Source organism: Clytia hemisphaerica, unplaced genomic scaffold (assembly GCF_902728285.1).
Source record: "Clytia hemisphaerica strain Z4C2 unplaced genomic scaffold, Clytia hemisphaerica genome assembly, whole genome shotgun sequence".
NCBI lineage: Eukaryota > Metazoa > Cnidaria > Hydrozoa > Leptothecata > Clytiidae > Clytia > Clytia hemisphaerica.
This window is the reverse complement of record NW_027103855.1, coordinates 1,254,375-1,277,602: the sequence shown is the minus strand read 5'-3', so window position 1 is coordinate 1,277,602 and position 23,228 is coordinate 1,254,375. Positions and strand designations below refer to the sequence as shown.

Genomic DNA, 23,228 nt, shown 5'->3' with positions numbered 1-23,228 from the left:
CGATAACTTTCACTGATAGCGCCGATGATAATAACCGCTTATCGCCCGATGGGATTAACAAATAACGCGCGAGTGCATCAAAAGCTCCATCGTTTTGCCATTTTTTTAATATGCCATTCATTAAATCAAATCAAATGACTTTGGAGGTTCGGTGAAATGGTGGCCAAATTGCCGTCCCATGTTTTGTTAGGATAGTCCCAAGTTGGAGCAGTTGACGGTAAGAAAATCTCCAAATTCACGACAAAAGTTTCCACGTTTAAAACACACGTTGTAAAAGATCTCTAAATTAACAACTAAAGTTTTCCACGTTTCAAAATGCACGCGGGGAAGAAAATCTCCAAGTTCAAGAAAAATTTTACTTTACATGTGAGGTGATTTCAAATTATTTACATCCATATTCAATGCAATAAACCTTTTAAGAAAGTATAACATAACATTCTTCATATTTGGGCCGTGGTGTTCCGGATCCGGTTATCAGCTTTTAAAATTCGAAATTTATAATTCACTAACTGTCACTAACCAGCAGTTTAATTCATTGTTGTAGATAAAAGAAACCAAGGGAAATTCAATCATTAACCAGTTAAAGTTCATCAACAACCATTCCCATGCCATTGTTGCATTGTCGGCATTATTAATTCGTTGGGCGCAAACTTTTTTCATATTGCAAGTATGTAATTTTTGAGGTATAACATGGTCAGATTTATTCACAGTCACTTGCCTTCGTACGATTTATGTAAATATACAAACAAAATTGAAGTTAGTTTGTTGTGAAAGTTGATGTTTTTCCAAGACCAAGAGATTGTATCATCTCTCATTCCAGCTCATTCCAAACCAACAGAATGTAAACGAAACATCAAATCCAGAAAGGAATATTAAGAAAAGTTCACTATCGACCATTCCTTGTGACAATCGTACAAAAATCATGATCCAATATAAAATAGTAGCGAAAGAGCAAAAGTTGTTGTCTGTTTTCTGCCATCTTTGCTTTGACAGTTAGAAACAAAGCAGTATGGTCCAATCAACAATACGCCTCTGAAACGGCCGACGTTGCCCGATCGATAAGGAGAATAGAGCGCCGTACGGATATTTACCACAGACGCATAGTGTCCTTCAGGGTCTCTTCCCCCATGCCTAGAATGAAAATTTTCCATTCCCCCCCCCCCCTCATTTTTCCCCACCCTGCCTCCAAAAATTTTTCTGTCCCCCCCCCCTCAAGCATAAAATTAAAAAGCTGTAATTTGATGAACTTAACGCTTATTGTTTTCCCTAAGATAGTTCTAATTCAAGAATATATGGAAAGGATGGTTGTTTTTAAACCATAATATTAATAAAACTAAGCATTATGCTATATCATCTAATAAAACCAGATGTTTTTCAATTTTGAATTGATTTTGGTGAGTTCCCCCCCATGCCTAGAATGAAAATTTTCCATTCCCCCCCCCTGGCTTCAAAAAAAATTCTTTCCCCCGTATACGTCTTTTTGACCTCAGAACATGAATCCAGGGGGGGAGGACACTATGAGACGTTTCTCGAAGAAATGACGTCTCCCGGCTCGAGAAAAGAACATTCTACTATTTTTACCACCGGAGCATGATTTAAAAAGGGACTCATGAACAAACTCACGAAATTGACCAAAACCGAGCGTTAGACTTGAAGGAGAAGAAGGAGAAGAAATATTACCGTTTTAACAAATATTTCCAATATAGATAGGAAATATTTAATAATCCAAAAGGGATATTTCCACAATATTCCCATGGAGCTAAAAATCGAGGACAGACTTGGCTTCAGAGAAAAGTTTCAATGAATGTGTAGGGAATTTAGCCCAGAATACTGCTCTAGTCTGCTGTAACGTTTTGATCGATTACGAACACATCAAAATATCCCATTGTCAAATTCGAAAGTTTTTAAAACATTCCATTCTCAATTTCAAACATTTTTAAAACATTCAATTATCAAATTTGAACGTTTCATTGTTCCAAATTCACAGCTCTTTGAGACATGTTGGAAGAAGAAAAGTACCACCATAAACAATCGAACACGAAAAATTACACAATTCAATGAGAGAGCTTCTTTGATCTTGCCGCAAATGTTGGATGAAATGTTTGATGGCGATCAAACTTCATCTAACACCTTTATCTAACACCGTCCAACACAATTTTTTTCTTCTTTTTTTTAATTTTCATTTTTTTCCAAAAATTTGAATTGACGCAAACCAGTCCAACATTTCATCCAACATCAGAAAAAGGCATGCCGGCCTTTAGCAAGAAAACAAATCTTAATTAATATAGAATTGTATCATTTAGAATTATTATTTATTTATTATTAATTACTATGTTGAAGGCGTTAGCTTTCTATATTGCTGTCCCCCTATACATTGTTATGTCCAAATCCTTCGCAGAAAGTACACTGCCGGATGATTGGAAAATTGCGCACGTATCCCCGATCTATAAGAAAGGAAAAAAGAACTTGGCAGAAAATTACAGGCCAGTTAGCTTGACTTCTATTGCTTGTAGATTGATGGAAAGAATTGTTAAAGATCAAAATAATGAAGTTCCTAGTAGACAAAAAGTTACTTTCTGACAAGCAACACGGATTCTTGGGGAAAAGATCAACAGTCACACAATTATTGAGTTATCTTGATAAATGTTCAGACTCAATATCAGAAAGTAAAGTGGTAGATGTTATCTATTTCGACTTTGCCAAGGCCTTCGATACAGTTCCACACCGCAGATTACTCAAGAAACTCGACGCATACGGTATCAAAGGATTCACGTTAGACTGGATCAAATCCTTTCTGTCGGATCGATATCAGTATGTCAAGGTAAATGGTAAACTATCCAAGGAAGGTAAAGTACTCAGCGATGTCCCACAGGGAAGTGTTCTTGGTCCATTACTTTTTGTGTTATATATCAACGATCTACCTGAGGTTACAAGCTCTGATATGTACCTCTTTGCAGACGACACTAAGCTTGTTGAGGAGATAAATAGTGCTGAAGATGCCATTCGATTGCAACATGATATCAATGCAATGGAAAGATGGTCAAAGGACTGGCTACTCAGATTCCACCCAGATAAATGCCACGTGCTAACACTGGGAAAATTTTGGAACATCAAACATGCCCATCCATACAACATAGACGGGTTAATCCTGGAGCACGTGGATCAAGAAAAAGATCTCGGAGTGATTATCGTCGGGGAACTGAATTTTGAAGAACACATCTTTGGTAAAATCAAGAAAGCTAACTCAATCGTTGGTCTGATCAGCAGAAGTTTTGACTTTATTTCACCAGAAATGCTCCGCACTCTTTTTATAGCGTTCGTCCGACCTCATCTTGAGTACGCTCAAGCCGTTTAGTCTCCACGACTCATCAAACACATCGATGCCATCGAGAGTGTTCAGCCAAGGGCCACGAGACTGGTTAGCGGGTACAAGAACAAATCTTACGAATACAGTCTCCGTAAGATTAACCTTCCGACACTGAAAATCAGACGTAAAATTGGCGATATGGTTGAAGTATATAAACATCTTCACGTTTATGATAAATCATCAGCCTGTCAAAAGTTTGTCCTTTGCGAACGCCCGAAACGTCAGCACGATTACGAACTACAAAGAAACTTTGCAAATGATGGTGTCAGAGGGTATCAAACAAATTCGTTGTTCTACAGAAGTATTGACATATGGAATGGTCTTGGAGTTGATGTTGTAGCTGCAACATCTGTCGCCAACTTCAAAGAAAAATTGCTCACAGAATGGGAAAAAGATCTCCATAAATTGTAAAATGTTAAGCATGATTATTTCATAGAGGTCGATAGACCTGGGAAATATATTACTGTAAATAAATAAATAAATTATTACATGTTAGTAAAAGCCGCTGTAAAATCGGGGGTTCAGATCAATGTTTTGATTTGATCATTTTGCGATGCTATTCCCAGGAGAATAATTTACTGTCAGCTGAATAAGGATTGTTCTTGTACCTTTGCAGACGATTTTTCAGCTTGAGTTTATGTCTAATGTTATGGTTTTTTGAAGTACTTGTTCTAAGAGATTAGCAAATGTAATTATTTCTAGCTTTTCAAGAGAAAAAATTTAATCTTTCTTCAACAAGATTACACTTTAATATAATGTTAATATGATTCATGCAAGTTTTATTTAATGATAATATTGTTGCATAGGTTTTGCATATTTTTCAATGAGATCTAACCACGGCAAATTCACCATGATTTTTTTGCATACAATTCAAGATGGCGGATTGAAAGGCCAAAAGGTCTATCACTGTTAAATTTTAATTTGATAATAGGGTCTCTGTCAGCTGTCACAGTTAGTGCCCCTTGCCTCACTCTGAACCAGAGCCTTAAAAAAAGACTCCTCCAAGATAGGCCGTTCATAAACATAGCTTGGTTCCCATCACCCAACTGACCACGACTGACCCTAGGAATCGGAGGATCGGGAAGCTGATCTGGTGTTTATCATGGTGTTTCACCATCACTCTCCGCCGTTTACAAACTCTAGGCAATATCGTCGCTGTACCAGTGGATACCCCTTAAAACCTAAAAAGTTATGTTTTGGGCTCTCTTAATCACCAAATCTAATTTAATATTGTATAATTCACTTTTTTACAATCTCTAATTCCTATGTACTTTCATAAAATATCTAATTTCAATTATTGTAAAATGTCGTAAAATTCGAAGTTATTAAAACTTTATCAAAATCCCTTCAAAAAAGTTTTTCTGACCTACAAATCACACAAATCAATTTAAGGTCATAAAACGTATACTTTTTAGGTACCTATACTTAAATGGTAGATACGGAAAAATCATTTTCTTCTCCATGATTTCACCCCAAAGAAATCGTAAGGCCCTCAAAATTCTATTTTAAAGCTCTTTTTGATTTATGGTAGTGGCTAATAAAATCTAAAAATAGACTTTCTCAAAACTTGGTCATTGCATACCAAAATGTCACAAATTTGATGGAGATTTAGAAAAACATTAGTAACACGTTAAAAATGAAGTGAATAAAAGTTTTAACCCTTCAAAGCCCTTTTTTGACACAAAAAACAGGTGCAATTGCATTATGGGCATGAAATCCTGAAAAATACAAATATTGTTTTGGGAATGGAATCTAGCAAGTATTTGATCAATTGAATCACGGTTCAGCACCTGAATTGCAATTTCACAGTTTCAGTAAGTTGTGAGCAAGGGGTTAATATTTGTAGGTTTTAATTAAGGTGTGCTCTTAGGTTCCAAATAAACGGGGGGGGGGGGTGGAAAATTTTCTAGATTTTAATAAACGGGGGGGGGACCTATTTGCCGGGGGGGTTGGAAATTGTACTTCTAAAACCCAAAAATAAGGTAAAAATAGGCTAAAATCAGGCTATTTAGACCAAAATAAGGGGCCTTCTCTTTGACAGTTGAAAATATTCTTAGAGATTAATAAACGGGGGGGGTCCTAATAAGGTCCGGGGGGGGGAACAAAAAATCAAAAAATTAACAAGCGGGGGGGGCCTGTTTATTTGGAACCTAAGAGTAATAGTCATGGTTTCTGCCTACTTTTTCAGTCCCCCCCCCTTAAAATGCAATTTTGCCCTTAAGCTAACTCCCCCCTTAAATCGAACAGAAATTACCAGTACCCCTTGTTAGAATGTCCCCCCCTTCAAATAAAAAATAAAGAGTCGAGTCCCCCCCCTCAGATTTTTATCTTCAGAGTTTGACAATAACAAAGTACAACGATTGGTTTGATATCAATGCCATCAACATTATAATGGGTTTATGGTTTTATTTGGGCTGTTAAAAGTTGTTCTAATGTACATAATTTTCAATTTAGCATGGTCTGCAAAAAAGTGGGCATGAAATTGTGAGCACGAAAACAGGAAAGAAGATATTATTAGATAAAGAAAATTATTATCAATAAAACCAAAGACATGACATCTGAAATTCAATCAACAATTTTCAAATTTTAGTCCCCCCTTTGTTCTTGTTTTAATAGATTCTTGCAGCCCTTGATAAAGGATCCCCCCTTATCTTAAAATAATTACAAAAATCCCCCCTTTTTTAAAATTTTTTTGCTCCCCCCTTATTTTAAGGAGGGGGGGGCAGAAACCATGATAGTGTAGGTTTTAAGGTGTAATTTGATTCTAACGTAGTTTCAAAATTTTTTAGGTACCATTGATCTAATTGTTACATTACTAACTTTGCAGTGAATCACTGTTCAAAATTTGAGACCAAAAGGACTATCTATAAAAAGTTATTCAAGAAAACCATTTTGTAGGTTTTAACCCTATTAGCCCCGAGCTTTTTTGACTTTTGTATCCCCAGGGGGGGTAGAATCTACCACCCTCGATTATTTTCGATCTAGAAGAGCTATGGCCATGAAATTTGATACAGATGTTCTCCATCATGATACAATTTTCCAGGAAGAAAAAAAAAATTGATGACGTCATTCAAAAACTGATGACGTCATCACAAAATTTCCACCTGTCGGAAAAAAGCCCAAATATATGGTTTACAAAAATGTCTATTACAGTTGAACCAATAAAGATATTTCAATTCTGTTTGAAGATTCTGAAAGGTATAAGACTGTTCTTTAACATAATTGCCGGTTTTGCAATTTCCATGAAGATTTTTTCTCAAAATCTATGTTGAAGATGAGTAAAATTTTCAAAATTTGATGACGTCATAAATTCATCATTTTCAAAAATTTTCTTTAGATTTTTTAAATTTGTATTATCAATGCCTATCACGTGTCAAAATTTGAAAATGATTGAATAAATAGTTTAGAAGTTATCAGCACTTTAAAATTTTGAGTTTTAAGGATTTTAGCTGGGTTTTATGTCATGTTTCTCACAATAAAGTCATAAAACCTGATCTGGACAACCTATGACCCTAAAATTTTGTACAAGTACTCTTAATAAGATTTTATTAAAAGTCAGAAAGTTTCAACTCATTTGAAAAATTTTTCTCGGAGATATAAACAAAAGAACTCCAGCGTGGTAGATTCTACCCCCCCCCCTGGGGCTAATAGGGTAGGGGTAAATAGCTAAAATTGTATTTTTTCACAATTACACAAAGCAATAAAAATTTTCTTTATAGCAGCTTTTAAAAAAACCATACCCAGGGAAGAAATTCATAGATAGCCTAGACTCACCAGAAAAAGTTTCAGCCCTTACTGTTTTCTTTATCAGGATATAGAGGGTAACTTTTTTTGTTGTAGGTTTTAAGGGGTATCCACTGGTAGAATAAGAAAGCCATATCTCCATTTTCATAATTTTGAGAAAGTTTCAAAAACTGCAAAGCTGTGACTCCATTTCTTGGAGTTACGGCTTTCTTTTTCTAAAAAAGGCTGTCGCGATGCATCAAGAATACATTTGTAGAGGAAGAAAACCGTAACTCCAAGAAATAGACTCACAGCTTTGAAGTTTTTGGATCTTTCTGAAAATTATGAAAATAGAGATATGGCTTTCTTATTCTACTGTACAGCAACGATATAGCCAGTGGTGCAATTTCATTCAAATTCAGCCTAAAACCCAGTTAGTACCCATTTTAATTTTTCCAAACATACGGAATTTGACTTAATGAACTTAGGAGAGTGCTTTTTTCAAAGAGGCTTCAAAACAAGATGACGAATGCAGACCTGCCAACTCTCACGCATTGAGCGTGACAATCATGCATTACAACATTGTCTCAAGCAATTTTTGAAAAACTTGATTTCTCACGCAATCTCACACATTTCAATTTTTTTAAACACTTTCTCCAATTTCCTGAATTGTGGCAAAAAGTCTCCCTGATTTTCTGATTTCCCGGTTTCTAAAAAAATAGTTCCATAATTTTCTAATTTTGGGAAAAATGTTTCCACGATATCTCGGTTTTTGGGAAAAAGTTTCCCAGATTATTTGATTTTCAGAAAAAAGTTTCCCCGATTTCCAATTTTGGAAAATCGGAAAATCAGAAAACCGGGAGTTTTTTGACACTTTCACAAGTTTTGTGAAATTTAATGCTAATAAAAGTAGCCAAAATTTTAAGGCCAGTAGTTTTGCCAAAAAACCGTCAAGGTTTATAACCCTGCAAAGATTAATCTTTTTATTTTTAACTGTTTTGCAAAAATACCTGTCCACAAAAATTTATCCACTTATATATATCCAGACGACGTCCGCGCTCGATAGGATCGATCATCGGAACGGCTCGATGACGGATCGATATGTGATCGATGGATTACTTAACGATCCGGATAGGAGATTGATAGAGGATCGATACTCAAGATTTGTTTAAGCTTATGATGAGTTATCGATTATTTATCGATCTCGATTTACGATAACAAATCGATTAACGATCGATAACAAATCAATTAACGATCGATGACCAATTGATTAACGATCGATGACGAATCAATTAACGATCGATGACGAATCAATTAACGATCGATGACGAATCAATTAATGATCGATGACGAATCGATATACTCGATTGAAATACTAGCTCGATAATGGATCAACGAAGAATCGATACTAAAGACTTTTTAATGGCTGAATCTTCCATCGATCCCTCATCCGGATCGTTAAGTAATCCATCAATCACATATCGATCCGTCATCGAGCCGTTCCGATGATCGATCCTATCGAGCGCGGACGTCTGGATATATAAAATAGCAAATAAAATCACAAAAAACAAAAAAAACAATTATATATTGAACAAGTTTGAAACAAAAATTATAATACAATAGAATCTCGATTGAACAGTCAGAGTATTATTAAATTGTGTTCCAATACTGCAATGGGCCATTCCAGAATTTGTCTGAAACAGGGGGGGGGACGACACGCACAGGATTTCCAGGGCAAAAGTTTTCACCAAAATTCAAAATTTCCAAGGCGAGAGAGGAAAATGTATGAATTTCCACAGCAATTGAATCAGATTGAATTAAAAAAGGCAAAAAAGAGTGGAATTTCCGACGCATTTTGAAGAAATATATACATGGATTTTCATCGGAATTTTCGACCACCACTGGAAAAAAAATATATTTCCGAGGCTAGAAAAAATTTTAAGTAGACCTTTTTTCAAAGAGGCCACCCTGTTGAATAATTTTGTAGTCCAGCAGAAAAACAATGATAAAACCATGCATAATTATTACAATATGCATGATACAGTAATTATGCATGGCTCTATCATTGTTTTTATGGCTGGACTACATAATTATTCAACAGGACGTCCTCTTTGAAAAAAGGTCTAACCGCAAAAGCATTTGTTGATTCCTTGGCCAATCCCCGGGGGGGGGGTACTACCTTGTCGACCGACGGGGGTGCTCCGCCGAGGTTCGAAAAATGGACCCTACGTGGGACTCGAAATTTGCGAAAAAAGTGACCCTGAATGGGACTGAAAGTCCAAAATTTTCTCAAATTTTCTACTTTTTCCCCAAATTTTCCAAAAATAGGCACCCTACGAGGGACTGGTTTTTCTATTTTGGTGTTTTTGCGACCCTACCAGGGACTCGTGGAGGTTCAAAAAGGTACCCTGACCAGCGGAGCATCCCTGTAACCCATTTTGCCCTAGTACCCCCCCCCCCCCGGGGGCCAATCATCAAGGTATATACAAGGAAAGCAAGGAAAAAAATCATTTATTATAAAATCAAAGTAAAAATTAACATAAGATGTAGGTATTCAAATACTTTCTAGCAGTTCAGATACAATTAATTCATACTTACAAGCAAATTAGATTGCCTTCAGTTTATAATCTGTATATATCTAGTGCCTATCTGTATAAAAAAGAAAGAAGTGTGTCTCTGAACTTGTGTGTCCATTCGTCCATTTTTAAATTTTGGCGCTTTGGCGTACTTTCTACTTGCCTTGCCTTGTCTTATCTGATATTCCGATGGCGGATTGGCGGCCGCCCACGTTAAATAATAAAATAAGAGACAAAGGAGAAGATCGTGCAATTCTTTGTTCCCATATTATTTCAAGCAACTTTCAAGCAACAGTGTGAATTCACCCCCGGGGGAGGGTATACTTAGGCAAATGGAGGGTACGGTATGTGCCGCTCTTACGGGTATCTTTTTTGGATTTCCAAAGTCCCGCTAAGCGTCAGAAAAATCAGAAAATCAAATTTTAGGACTATATCTATGTTAGGACTAAGGGTAGAGGAGAAATAGGAAAATTTCAACTTTTTACCCCCAGAAAGATCGAAATTTGGTCAAAATTGGTCAAATTAAGGGTCGTAAAATTCACAAAGATTTTCCTTTGTTTTCTCCTTTTTAGTCCCGGTAAGGGTCCCCCGAGGGTCGAAAGTCGGGCGGCACCCCCTGTCAGCTCGCAACCCTAGTACCCCCCCCCGGATTCACCCCAAGCCCAACTGATTTATTGGATCAGTATCGTCAGTATTACGGTGTATTAATATTAAAGGATGACTAGGATTTAAAATTTAACAATGACTTGGTAATCACTGTTAATTAAACATATGGGAGTCAAATAGGGAAGATTTCTTTTTGGAAAGAAACTCAATTCACAATATTAGGATGTTTTTCCACTGACGACTTAAGCTAACAGAATTAACGAAACGTGTAATAAAACGCAAAAAGTGGTAGCAAATACCAGAATTTTTAAGGTTTTATGGTGCTTTTGATTGTTAAGGCTTTTGGAATTTTATAGGTAAGAACGGTAAGTTGGCATTGCATTATTTCCAAAACGAGGCTCGAGTTGATCGTTACGTAATTCATGAAAAAGGCCTATTTTAACGTAATTGAGACATATTTATCAAATAGGCAATAAATTTCATAGCCTGCTCACAGGTGTTGATTTTAGACCAAGATCGATAGAGGATAAGTTGTATTTTTTTGGAATCTATTCTAATCTAACAATTAAAAACACCTGATCTGACAATTTTCTTTGTTTTTAATGTTAATAACGACAACATAAGAAATTATCAAAGTTCAATATTATCAAGACTACAAATTAAAGCTAACAGAATTTAAAATATTTGACAAAAAAGTAAATTTCAATTCAACTCTAATCTCGTAAAGTAGATAACAGTAGAAGGGATCGTTTTTAAAGATTCGTATGTTATTCTCCCTAAAATGTCCGAAATGGTTCGAAACCGGGCGTATTCTCTCGTGACGTCATCAGATATTTAGTAAAACTTAAATTTTCAAAGGTGACACAAAAATGGATCTTGTAGTACAAAAAGCTGAGTTTACAGGGTTTCAATGGCTAGACCGTGTGATATTTATTCAGATTTAAAGTTTTGCTCAATAAGCTAAAATATCGTAAAATGAGCTGAATATCTCTTGATTGCGCCGTTGAAATCCTTTAGCTTGTCATTCTTAGTTAATACGCTTTAATGTCCATCATTTCAGTGGATAGCTGATGACGTCTAAAGGAAATATGACGGATTGTAGGCCAATGCAGATAGACCACAGGGGGCCTAAACATCCCTAATTTTTTCATCATCGTGATCTTCTAGATAAAAAGAAGGTTAGAGCTTTTTGGGAGCTTATTCTACCACACTATCTAAAAAAAACTGTTATAAGAAATTTAAGGATAGTTCTTAAACTCGGGTAAGTTATGGCATGTCTTAAAATTACCATAATTTTTAGATCGCATTAGTCGACAGAAAACGACCAAACAAATGACTGAACATGAAGGGTAATATGATGTAGTTTCTAACCTGATGTGTAACCTAATTGTTTTTTCGCTGATTTTCGTGAAAAACCGCAAAAACTGATTATTACGTCATAATCGATGACGTCATCAAAACTAAAAATTGAATTTCTCAAGGATTATTTATCCAATTGTCTTCAAACTTTTACCAAAGATGTATCTTACTAAAGTCGATCGTTTGAAAAAAAAATTTTTCGAAATTTTGATTACGTCAGCAACAAATAGGATTTTTCGTTTTTTACTAATTTCTGCTGACGTCATCAAAATTTCGAAAAAATATTTTTCTCAAATGATTGACTTTGGTGAGATACATCTTTGGTAAAAGTTTAAAGACAATTGGATAAACCATTCTTGAGAAATTCAATTTTTAGTTTCTATGACGTCATCAATTATGACGTAATAATCAGTTTTTGAGGTTTTTCGCGAAAATCAGCGAAAAAACTATTAGGTTACACATCAGGTTAGAAACTTCATCATAGTACCCTTCATGTTCAGTCATTTGTTTGGTCATTTTCTGTCGACTAATGCGATCTAAAAATTATGGTAATTTTCAGTTTTTGAGACATGCCATAACTTACCCGAGAAAAACAAAACAATTTTAAGATAAAAAAAGACACCATCGTTTTAAGATTGGGGTTCGTCAACTTCTTCGATGTAAATTCTTGTTGCTGAATTCCACCCTGTGTATGCGTCGGCATTCCCGTAACCATGACAATTACCAACATTGAGAGCCACTTTGACTTGATGATTTTTCGAAATTTTACAATGTCCACGAACAACTCGTGGTCGATGTAAGTTTTTTTGACGACTTCCAGTACCCAAATCCATGTAGACTACACCGTCTATCGGCACAGATGCACATTCATGTCCATCAAAAGTGACAAACCAACGTTTACAGCAACTGTTACAGTTAACTATTCTCATATTTGAAGATGCCACGACTTTCAAGTATGATTTGATTGAATTCTTTTTGAATAAGCAATGCTAAAAATAGAAGAATTTATTTACTTTTCTTTCTTTGGGAAAACGTCAGCCTTTTTGTAGGAATTTTAACCCTCTAGAAGAAAGAATTGGTCTACCGCTTTGACACCGAAATCCTTGTACCTACCTTGATCTCGCCACTATCTTTACCGTCATTGATATGGTTCCAAGCGCATTCTTTCCAGTTCTTCTTTGACGGTTCGTTCCCGTTGTTTCCATCTTTTCCATCAATTCCGTCCTTTCCATCTTTTCCATTTAAGCCGTCTTTTCCTGGTGCCCCATTACTTCCATCTCTTCCATCAATTCCATTCTTTCCGTCTTCGCCAGGTTTTCCATTCAGTCCGTCTTTTCCATTTTTCCCATTCAATCCGTCTTTTCCCGGTTTTCCATTCAATCCTTGCTTTCCATCTTTCCCATCCTTTCCATTGATTCCGTTCCGACCATCTCTGCCATCCTTTCCGTCTTTTCCGTTTAAACCGATTCCATCTTTTCCATCTTTTCCATCACGCCCGTCACGCCCATCTTTACATAAACCATTGTTGTCCTTTTGAGTTAAAAAAAAAAACAAGCTTTTTGAGACGTTTTTAGACTAGTGATCCCAGATGTCGAAACAGTTTAAATCCGTTCAAATCGTTAGCGGCAATGAAAAAAAAACGCTACAAAAACGACTCTAGAGTGGCCAGCTATGCCAAACTATGTAACATCATCAAAATTATTAGAACCGCCCGCTACCACTGATATCTGAAAAAGCTAATCAAGTATCAGAAAACACTAAACTTTTCCCACATCATATGACAACAATAAATTTAACTAATGAATTTTAAGAACCCAAAATCCTAAAAGACAAAAGTCAAAACAAACCAAATTTCACTAGAGACACATTACTAGAATAATTTAAAAACAAATTTCTAGCGAATAGGTTCCCAATTATTAAAATGAAAAGAGATTTAAACCAAATAGACCAGCGGCCGAGGCAGTGAATTCCGTAGAGCACCCCTTAAGGGCTCTGACCATAGTCGGAAAATGATTTTAGTATTTGAACATAAAAGTTATGTTTTAGGTTCTTTAACACTTTCAACAAAGAATTACCTTTATAAATTGCTTTTTAATCAAATCCCTTCAGANAAATATTTGAGGCTACCAACGGATTCAGCGTGAAAAGTAGATAAAGAAAATGGGGTTAATTGTTAAGTTTCGACCACCTGGTGCCGAGAAATGGAATTTTGGTGCCGAAAAAACGACATTTTGGGCGTTTTCCAATGATGTCAGGATTTTCCAAGGAGCATTATCAGAAAAAATCACAGCTGGATAGCCCTGAATTAGTAGTATCCAAAAATGGTATGGTTTGTTAACTTTCGATCTCGAGATATTTTGGTTCAAATATTGAAAATTATCGATATTTTTTGCTGAGTCAGCAGTTTTTCAGCATATCTATCCATTTTAAAAATAAATTATCTCGAGATCTAGACATCGAAAGTTGACAAACCATACCATTTTTGGATATACCCATACCTATTAGGAGCATAATATCAAAAACTTGCCCTGATCTAAGGGGTGCCCTACGAAAACCATTTTTAGGCCTTTTTTGCTGGTCTAAAAAAAAATGGAAAAAATATGGAAAGATGAAGACCGAAGTCTCAGATCAGGTGCGGTACCTATAGAGTAAGCATCCCCTGCCACCTGCGAATCACATTTCATCTTCCCAAAAGAAAAGGAGTATTGCAGTATTGCATTGAATAAATAGTTAGCCTACATTTTTCATTGCTTGTGTACATGCTAGCACTGTCACTAATAGAATAAAGACAACAGTCTTCATGGTCATCCAAATTGATTGCTTTATTGCTCGATATCCTTTCAGGACCACAATGATTTTGATATATTTTTGAAAGTAGGCTAGTGAACATGTTCTTTTATAGCAATCATTTTGATATTATCAAGTATTATCTTTCTTTCCTTTATTCTACATCATTGCTTTAAAAGATCTTTTATTACGCCCCATACTTAGCAATAGAAAAATGACAAATTTTTGCTCACGAAAAAGAATTACACTTCCTGAAAATTTGATGAATTTTATCATCCGATTATATTTTATATCGTGCTGATACCAAATCTTTATAAAGTTTTTTGATCTTTTATTTTTTGGAAACTGCAAGAGAAGGAAATATAAGGGTATTTACAATTGATTATTTTGTCATGCAAAGCATAAGCATGTTTGTGTTTTTCCAAGAATTTCTAACTTATATACAGTATATGGCCCCGAAAATGGAGACGGCCCCCAAAACGTAGGTCGTCATTAAAATGAGGATTCTGACCTGTAGATTTATCGGAATTAGACGATTTTTGTTTATTTTGAAAGAATGATTGTCATACTTAAAAATGAGCATATTTTTATTCTAAATATGAGAAACAGCAAAAAATCTTGGAATTCCATTCCTATCAGCTTGAGTTAATAGTTTATAACAAAAAATTAACACTATATATAAAATTTTTTGTTGAATCAGCAAAAACGGCAAATTCTGTCATATTTTGCAAAATATAGGAAAAAAATACCTTTAAAAGTTAATATTTTCAGTTTCAGTTAAGCTGTTTTTCTAAAATTTTCACAGCATATTCTATACATGAATGGAACTATTTTCAAAAGAAATTGGTTTTCAGAAACTTGATCAAAAAGTCGTTGGATCGAAATTGTCATTTTGAAAATTTATAAATTTTCAGTTTGGACTTTGCATCATCGAAAATCTTGAAATATTTTATAAAAATCATAAATTTTACATCCATCGGGTCGTAAGTTTAAGGGAAAACACAAATATATTCAAAATTTCTTCCCATATTATCACTGAGCTTAATAATTTGGTTTTCACTACACCTAAGTTTTGGGGGCCCTAAACCTGCGTTTTGACAACCAGGGGTATACTGTAAAAATTTTATCAAACAAATTTATGCCCAAAATCCTCTAAATCACATTTTGTATTTTGTACAAAATTTGTACAAAACTTTGTATTCATATCTTAAAGATATCTCCAGAAATCGCTAAAATTGCAAACCTCCGTTTTGGGGGCAATTAGAAAAAAGCTACCTATTTTTAAAGCGATTGAAAAATATTGTTGAAATTGAAAATCTTGAAAAAGAACTTCCGGGAAATAAAGTAGAGATATTAAAGTTTTTCATGTAGCAAAAACTTTTGTAAAACCTCTTTTCCTCTAGATTTGAGAGAAATTTTAAATTTGATCGACGTTTTGGGGGCCACATACTGTAAGATCTGAATTCATATCTAAAGATGACTAGAAACTGATGTCAATTTCCAGGATAAACTCATATGAGAGCTTATCGTATACATCAGTATTTTTCATAGAAAAGCCATTGTACAAAATCTAATAATTGGAAAGTTAAAAGTTTTTCTTGTGAATTAAGCTTCATGTCTAGTTTCTTTCCCAAAATATTATTTTCTTAGAATAAAGGTTTTTGTATGATTTTTTTTCAGTCAAAGTTGAGTCACATTTTTCTAATGGCCCCCCAAATGGAAGCTTTTCGAAATATCTTAATCAAAAAGCATAGTACCGACATCAAATTACTATCAATAGGTATGAAGGCAATGCTTTATCTTTTTCCCCCTTAAAGAGATACGAAAAAAGGGAAAACCTCATAAAAAATCACGATTTTCGTCCCTCAAAAGAAAAAGCCCTCCAAAGGATCCCAAAATTCTTAAAATTTTGGTAGTTTTCCTCGTTTTGACCAAAAAGTTTCAGATTTTTGAAAATGAGATGACACCGATCAAAGTTATCAATAATATTTGTGATGATCTTTACTTGTAAAAAGGTCTTTCTTCTGAGATTCGTTTTCAAAGTTTCTCTTGATAAACGCCATAAACTGTTTTTTTGCTGACAGTCGGCGTAAAAAATAGGAAAGAATATATGCAGTATGCAGTGCTGACGAGTCCTAGCAAGACGAATAAATACATCAAAGCCACAAAGAACCGGAAGGATATAAGCAGGTGTGGGTTTGATGGATCCGCTGTTTAGAGAAAGGTCAACCTTTTTACAATGACCTGTTGTAACTCCAGATTGGCAAGCAAAATTCTGCCGTTGAATAGCATAGAGCTAGTGCAGTTGTGCGGAGGGTGGTAAAGTCTGCACCCCAGCGGCTATCAGCAAGATTTCGAAGAAGATTGCAGCGTATTTCGTAACCTTCGAAAAATCGTTTGTAAGGTGCTGGTTGAAGGAGAGGGTACGATCTAGCGTCACGCCAAGGTAGACAGAATTCATCTCAAAGCGTAGTTTCTCGCCGTTGGTCGTAACGTTGAGTTCGTAAGTAGCTTTCCGATCGATGGATAAAACATACTCGAGACAGTTTTTTCCTGTGTTTAAATTAAGCCTCCAGTTAGTAAAATAGTCCTCAAGGAATCAATATCTTGGAAGAGAACATTTCTATCTCAGGGAAATCCTTGTGGGTAGATTTTATGTCAAGAATGTCAAGAACATCTGCGTATATGTACTTCTTGCTGGTTGTGGGTTGCAGGTCGTGTGTGTACAGTGGAGTAGGACGGAGCCTTGTGGAACACCGTTGATCAGGGTACGACAATGGGACTTCTTGCCAACAATGTGCAACTAGAAGCGGCGCTGTGATATCAATGGCATAATGACATGGACCATGTGGTGGCTTCGGATGATTTTAAGCAACTTGAGTGTCAGACCACGATGCCAAACTGTATCATATGCTACAGAAAGATCGACAAACACAATACCAGCCTTAAGTTTCTGCCTGAAAAAATGTTCGATATCCCCAGTAAGCAGTGTAACCTATTGAGGCTTGATCGTTGCGGATGAAAGCCAGCCTATTCATTTGGAAGGAAAGATTCTGTAATTGGTTAAATCCTGTTGTAAATTAGTTGCTCATACAGTTTTAGAGGGATGCGGTTGATTAGTTGAATTTGGCTCGTGTAGGATTGACATATGTTTATGCCGACTTCTAAGGTACTGGCATTGGTTTCCCCTGACGATTGCAATAGTGATCAGACGATAGTACTGGCAGGATGGAACACGTGAAGGTTGCCAACTTCCATCCTAATTCAAATAAAGAAACATATGATACTCATGGAACTGACAAAAAGGTCAGAAAATTCATAAATCTAATCAAGTCGATCAAATTACAAAGCGTATTTGTACAAACGTTCATGAAATTCAATATTATAGACATCTTAAACAAAAAGTTGATGAATAACTGGGATTCGTTTTATGAACTTGTATCGAAATATCAAATTTTCGTGCAAAGTTCTGGTATAATTTGTGATGTCAAACGTTGCTCATCAAAAGGCTAATCTTTTGTGGATCAATTCTCAGCGTGTGTTTGTTTGATAAGGACGAACTAAGACTTTTATCAATTAGTACATTTTTGTGACTGTATTATAGTGCAGCTTTGTACAATTTGTAGTAATGAAAAGTAAATTGGTTTATCTTCAAGTATAGCAAAAAGGGAAAAAGATTACCGCAAATTTGTTGAAAGCGACAAGAGAAAATTTTGATTTCCTTCAAACAAAGCTCTTTTTTGGACTGATTCTGCTCAGAAATGAGTCTTTCATTTCAATGTCTGTATCATATGGAATTTAAAAGTAAAGTTGTTTTTTTGCATATACAGTATCTTAATATCTCATGAGTAATATTTTGAGTTGTATTTAAAAGTAATAATGTTATCAAAGATTAAGGAGGCGCAATCATGGTTTGCGACGACTGGAGAACAATTTCAATTTGTTCACTTTGTTCGCTAAAAGCACTGTATTTTAAGCTCTTTTTAATCTAGACTATGCTGAAATATGAAATTGTAAGAGGGGGTACCCTTAACAAACATTCTCTTATAGTCCACTGAACCGATTTTTACACAATGTTAAGATCTATAGGAACCGAAATGGTGAGGCTATCAAGATTATATTTCATGAATACAGAATTAACAATAATACGAAATATGAATAATGTAGGATGTAAGGTGTAAATCTTCAAATCTTGAAAATCATGATATTTGACGTTTTGACTTATCTCTTGAGTTGCCCAAAAATATTTCGCACCCTCCCTTTTCCATTGAAAATATTTTGGAACCCCCCCCCTACACCCTCAAAGAAATTTTTGAACACCCCCTGAAATCCTCCACCCCCCCCCTATAGTTGATACTTTCTGAGCACTCCCTTATGTGAGCTCATTTATTGATAAGTTTCAGAGGGCCCGAAAAATAAACAAAACCTTAAGAGTTGAATTCACGTGTACAAAAAAAGTAATATAAAGTTCAAAATGACAAATGAAAAAGTAACAGCAGTACCAATTGAAGACGAGAAAGTCAAAGAATGGGTTGAACACATGTACAGTATAGGCGAGGACGAGTTGCGAATGATCAAACCTTATAATCAAGTCCTTCGTAAACGTTATATGGAGATACACGATGATATACAGAATTTCCAAACAAGAGAGGATGACGTATTCATATGCACTGCTCCCAAATCAGGTGAATTCTTAATACTACTTCAAAGTAGAAAGGGTTATAATTTCTAACGAAAACGTATACTATATAATAAGGAAAATTGCTCATCTGTTTCATATAATATATGATATGATTACTCATATCAGATGATGTGCAGATAACCTGCTGAAAGTATCATAAAGATGTATATTATCATAAAGATGTATACCTTTTCAGGTACGCGTTGGATGCAAGAAGTCATGTGGTGTTTACGTAATGATTGCGACTTCGAGAAAGCCAACAAGGTTCCCTTAGATTTCAGGACACCCTACATAGAGTATGTGAAACTAAAATATCTTTTTATCTCCACAGTGAAGTCTCCTTAGATCGAACACGTACAATGGAGTCGCCGACTTGTTCAAATTATAGAGATTAGAGTTACAGGGACTTCACACTTCACTGTAATGATACTCAAAAATAGTTACCTTTATAATCTTATAAGCAATTCATAGACTTTGTTGTTGAGCACAGACCCTTTTTCTCCAGCTCATCATAAGCGAATATATATGTATGTATGTATGTATGTAATAGTTTATTTCAAGTTGACGCTAGCTCAGCACTCAATGCTTTGAGCACCCTTGATAGTCTAATAAAGAATACCAAGTATGGATTATTGGCACCACAAACAACAAAGAATAACTGAAAGACTATCGCCAATGGGAAATAGAATCACTTAATTCCCGCTCAAAAAAAATCTGATTCAAATATTTTATACTGTCTCGCAGGCAAAAAAAAATATAATGCAGTATGCTTCGGTACCTTGTCTACAAGAATAAAGCTGATATACAGGATAAGGAAAAAGCAATACAGATCTGTTGATGTAGTCCAAATTCCACTTTTCCTAAAGAAAATGTATGACAGCTGAACCCAAAATAACTAGCAAAAACAATCCAAGGAAAAAAAATAATACGGCAAAACCAATGGTAAAAATAAAATGATGGTAATAGTTCAAAACAATACTCGAATTATGCCACTATCCGAGCCTAGTGTAAAAACTGCCACTTAGTACACACCCATCCAGCCAATGCCACAAACCTTAGTAACTATGTCCATCCGACTTACAAAGTATATAAGACGAATCCAATAAAATGACAAATCTGGTACCAATATTGTAAAGGTACATAAGTAGCTCAGTTTCGATACATAGGTGAGTCCTCGTGTCTTAAAAAATATTATTTTGTTACATTCTTGGGCAATAAACAAAATCACAACCAATCTATTTTATGATTTGTTTTAATTTCAGCGCCAAGGCAGTTGCACCGGATGGGACCTTTACAGAAAATCTCGTCGAAAAAATCTCAAAGATGGAAGGACCAAGATCCATCAAGACACATTTGTCTTATGACATGTTACCAAAATCTCTCCGCGAAGACCAAATAGGAAAAGTATAACAAAACACACCCTTTTATCATATCTTTTATTTCTAGGTTCTAATGAGACTCAATTTAGAAAGCAAATTGAAACAAATTAATTTGACCTGAAGAAAATGATACTGAAAATCTTCACTGTTAGGTTATCTTAGTAAGAGAATTGCAGCAATTATAGGGAAAGGAAACTAATTTAAGAGGTTTAATTCCGGCAAGATCTCCTTTGTTCTTGTCTTTACTTTGGTTAGTAATGAATGTGTAGGAATCTCTCTCTCATTCTCTCACTTCTCTCTCACACTTGCATCCTCTAACGGATTTGTGCTCCTATATACTTTTGTGGTTTTTTGTAGCGATTCAGACAACATTACTATGATACGTAATTCATGTCATCAACGAGGACTTATCAACAGCGCAATGACCTAAACGTAGTACCCCCTTCTCACAGTCCCACTGGGACCCCTACTGAAAAAATTTACCAAAATGTCGCCCTCAGTGGAAAATTAAGCTCTAATTTTTGTCTCCACTGAAGATGATCAGATAAGCAAATCCTCACTGCAAAATATTGTCCGATATTTCCACACTGAATTTTCTGGCTCGAAAAAAATGGGATTCAAATTCCCAGCCATAAAAAGCGCGGAAATATCAATCCTGATCGAGTTTTGGTCCTTATTTTTAACCCCTATAGGCCGAAACAATCTTCCCAAGTCTGTGAGAAATGGTGATTCAAACTCATGATTTTTCGTAATCTTAGTAGTCTGCTCTATCGACTAAACCTTTACCGGAAACTCATTCGGGGATTGACAATTTAATGAGCTAATAATTCCACTCTTTTTTTAGATCGTTTCAGTCATTCGTAATCCTCGTGACATTTGTGCTTCATTCTGTCATCACTTCAAACTCACCGACAAATACACAGGAGGTGTTGAACTACTGGCTGATGTTTATATGCGTGATGTCGGACCTTTCTATGGACCTCATTTTACCAACGTGTTAAGCTATTGGAGCCGTCGAGAACAGGTATATATTTGAGTCGAACCTGATCAAAAATTAGGTGAACCTAGTAAAAATATTTAAAAGGTTTCTATACATCGCTGGAAAGATAATTTTATCAGCTTTTCGAATGAGGGGTAAGTCAATTTGTAGGTGCTGAAGAAAAAAGTTGTGGTAGGTGACGTCATCAAAAAGGACAAAATACAAGTTCTCATTTTCGGAGTATTTTTCCATGAATCTCATTTCACAAACTTTAGTTGATTTATTTGAACCGGAGATAACAGGTAGTGAAAAATCAGTAGGGATTATCACCCAATCCAACTGATGGGAATAGCGCAACAAACTTGATTATGAATAACTGGAAAAACTACTTGAGTTTGACGTTTCAATAGACGATATCGGATTTAGATAAATGCAATGCATTCTGGTTTCTAGGGACTCTCAAAGGAATTATAATCTATTGTAATTGATCTATTATAATTCCTTTGAGAGTCCCTAGAAACCAGAGTGCATTGCATTTATCTAAATCCGATATCGTCTATTAGAATTAAAAAAAACTTAATCCCTTCATACTTCATGCTTTAGGATAACATTCTGATCGTTTTCTATGAAGAAATGAAGAAAGATTTGGCGTCAGTGATCAGAAAGATTGCCAACTTTCTTGGTAAAGAAATAACAAATGAGAATGTTGCAAAGATTGTCGATTTTACTGACATCGAAAATATGAAGAAGAATCCCATGAGTAACCTGGAAGAACGAATCAATGTAAGAGTGTTAATATTTCTTTATTATATACTTTTGATCCCGAATTGTCTATGTTTGAAAGGATTATATAATGATTACTTAAAAAGAGTTTTTCAGATTTATTTGCTTGGATATTTGAAATTCTTTTAGAAGGATTTCTATCGGATAGTACAATCCGTGGGACAAGAAAACAAGATATTTTACTCTTAAAAGGAGGGGCCAAAGTCAGAATTTTTGAGAATTGCATCCGCAGTTTGACACAAATCTGGTCTGCCTACCACGCTAATGAACCCAATACCCGTGATTGTAGTTTCAATATATGGAGGAAGAAGGCTTAAGAGTTGTTCAAACTGCGTCTTAAAAATAATATGCGCAGTAGAGTCAGGGCGTCAGAGGGGTTAACGAAAAATATAGTGGCAGTAGAGTTTGGAGCATTGTTAACACCTCCGCCACTGTTTACTCCGCCCCGGGCTAACCACTAATTCCAAAATTTTTCCCGCCTCCTAAACTATTGCCTTTTTAGTAATCTTGTGTAGACCATAGGATCGTCTAGGATATGCTCTAATAATATCTACTTCTAAATCTTTCAGATGATTAAACGTTCACAAAACAATACAGAAGAAAAAGGAACATTCATCAACAAAGGCAAAACAGGTGGTTGGAAGACTGCTTTCACTCAAGAAACTATTCAAAGGTTTGAAGAATGGGAAAAGAAACATTTAGAAGGAACTGGACTAGCCTTCATTTACGAATTATAGAAAAGTGGGTATAGCAAATGAAGAAGGTAACGGCCTTAAGAAAAATCACATTATATAAAGAGAAGAACTCTTGTTCGTTGGAACAAACAGTATAATTTGAATAAATAAGATACAATTCATCAATTTTGAATAATAATAAAATGAATATTGTTAAAATAATATTTGATAACACAGAATAAAATAATTTTTGCAATAACAAAATTGAAGTGCACATAGTAAAAAATATGTCCTTCTCCCTTTATACCTAAAGT

The 23,228-nt window shown here is 35.3% G+C and overlaps 3 protein-coding genes across 3 annotated transcripts in view; 1 reads left to right on the top strand and 2 right to left on the bottom strand.

Moving 5' to 3' along the window:
• Positions 1–9,752, bottom strand: part of LOC136808223 (progesterone-induced-blocking factor 1-like) — a 35,124-nt gene extending 25,372 nt beyond the window's left edge. The window contains exon 1 of the mRNA XM_067064759.1: positions 9,689–9,752. The gene's annotated coding sequence lies outside the window, so the exon portion shown is untranslated. The remainder of the gene's footprint in view (positions 1–9,688) is intronic.
• Positions 9,753–12,192: 2,440 nt separating this feature from the next.
• LOC136808220 (collagen triple helix repeat-containing protein 1-like) lies at positions 12,193–14,519 on the bottom strand. The gene is made up of 3 exons (XM_067064756.1): positions 14,371–14,519; positions 12,745–13,161; positions 12,193–12,620 (listed from the first exon to the last, which is right to left on the bottom strand). The coding sequence occupies exons 1-3, from the start codon at positions 14,437–14,439 to the stop codon at positions 12,261–12,263; spliced, it is 846 nt and encodes a 281-aa protein (XP_066920857.1). The 5' UTR covers positions 14,440–14,519; the 3' UTR covers positions 12,193–12,260.
• Positions 14,520–18,792: 4,273 nt separating this feature from the next.
• Positions 18,793–23,136, top strand: LOC136808218 (luciferin sulfotransferase-like). Its single transcript, XM_067064754.1, has 6 exons — positions 18,793–19,103; positions 19,296–19,395; positions 20,362–20,503; positions 21,323–21,502; positions 22,061–22,240; positions 22,810–23,136. The coding sequence occupies exons 1-6, from the start codon at positions 18,893–18,895 to the stop codon at positions 22,975–22,977; spliced, it is 981 nt and encodes a 326-aa protein (XP_066920855.1). The 5' UTR covers positions 18,793–18,892; the 3' UTR covers positions 22,978–23,136.
• Positions 23,137–23,228: the final 92 nt, after the last annotated feature.

Excerpts from the sequence above, each read along its gene's own strand:
- LOC136808220 (XM_067064756.1), bottom strand. The coding sequence starts at position 14,439 with ATGACCATGAAGACTGTTGTCTTTATTCTATTAGTGACAGTGCTAGCA. Across the intron at positions 13,162-14,370 it reads GTACACAAGCAATGAAAAAT|GACAACAATGGTTTATGTAA; the intron begins GTAGGCTAACTA and ends TTAACTCAAAAG. Across the intron at positions 12,621-12,744 it reads AAGATAGTGGCGAGATCAAG|CATTGCTTATTCAAAAAGAA; the intron begins GTAGGTACAAGG and ends TTCTATTTTTAG.
- LOC136808218 (XM_067064754.1), top strand. The coding sequence starts at position 18,893 with ATGACAAATGAAAAAGTAACAGCAGTACCAATTGAAGACGAGAAAGTC. Across the intron at positions 20,504-21,322 it reads GCGAAGACCAAATAGGAAAA|ATCGTTTCAGTCATTCGTAA; the intron begins GTATAACAAAAC and ends CTCTTTTTTTAG. Across the intron at positions 22,241-22,809 it reads ACCTGGAAGAACGAATCAAT|ATGATTAAACGTTCACAAAA; the intron begins GTAAGAGTGTTA and ends TAAATCTTTCAG.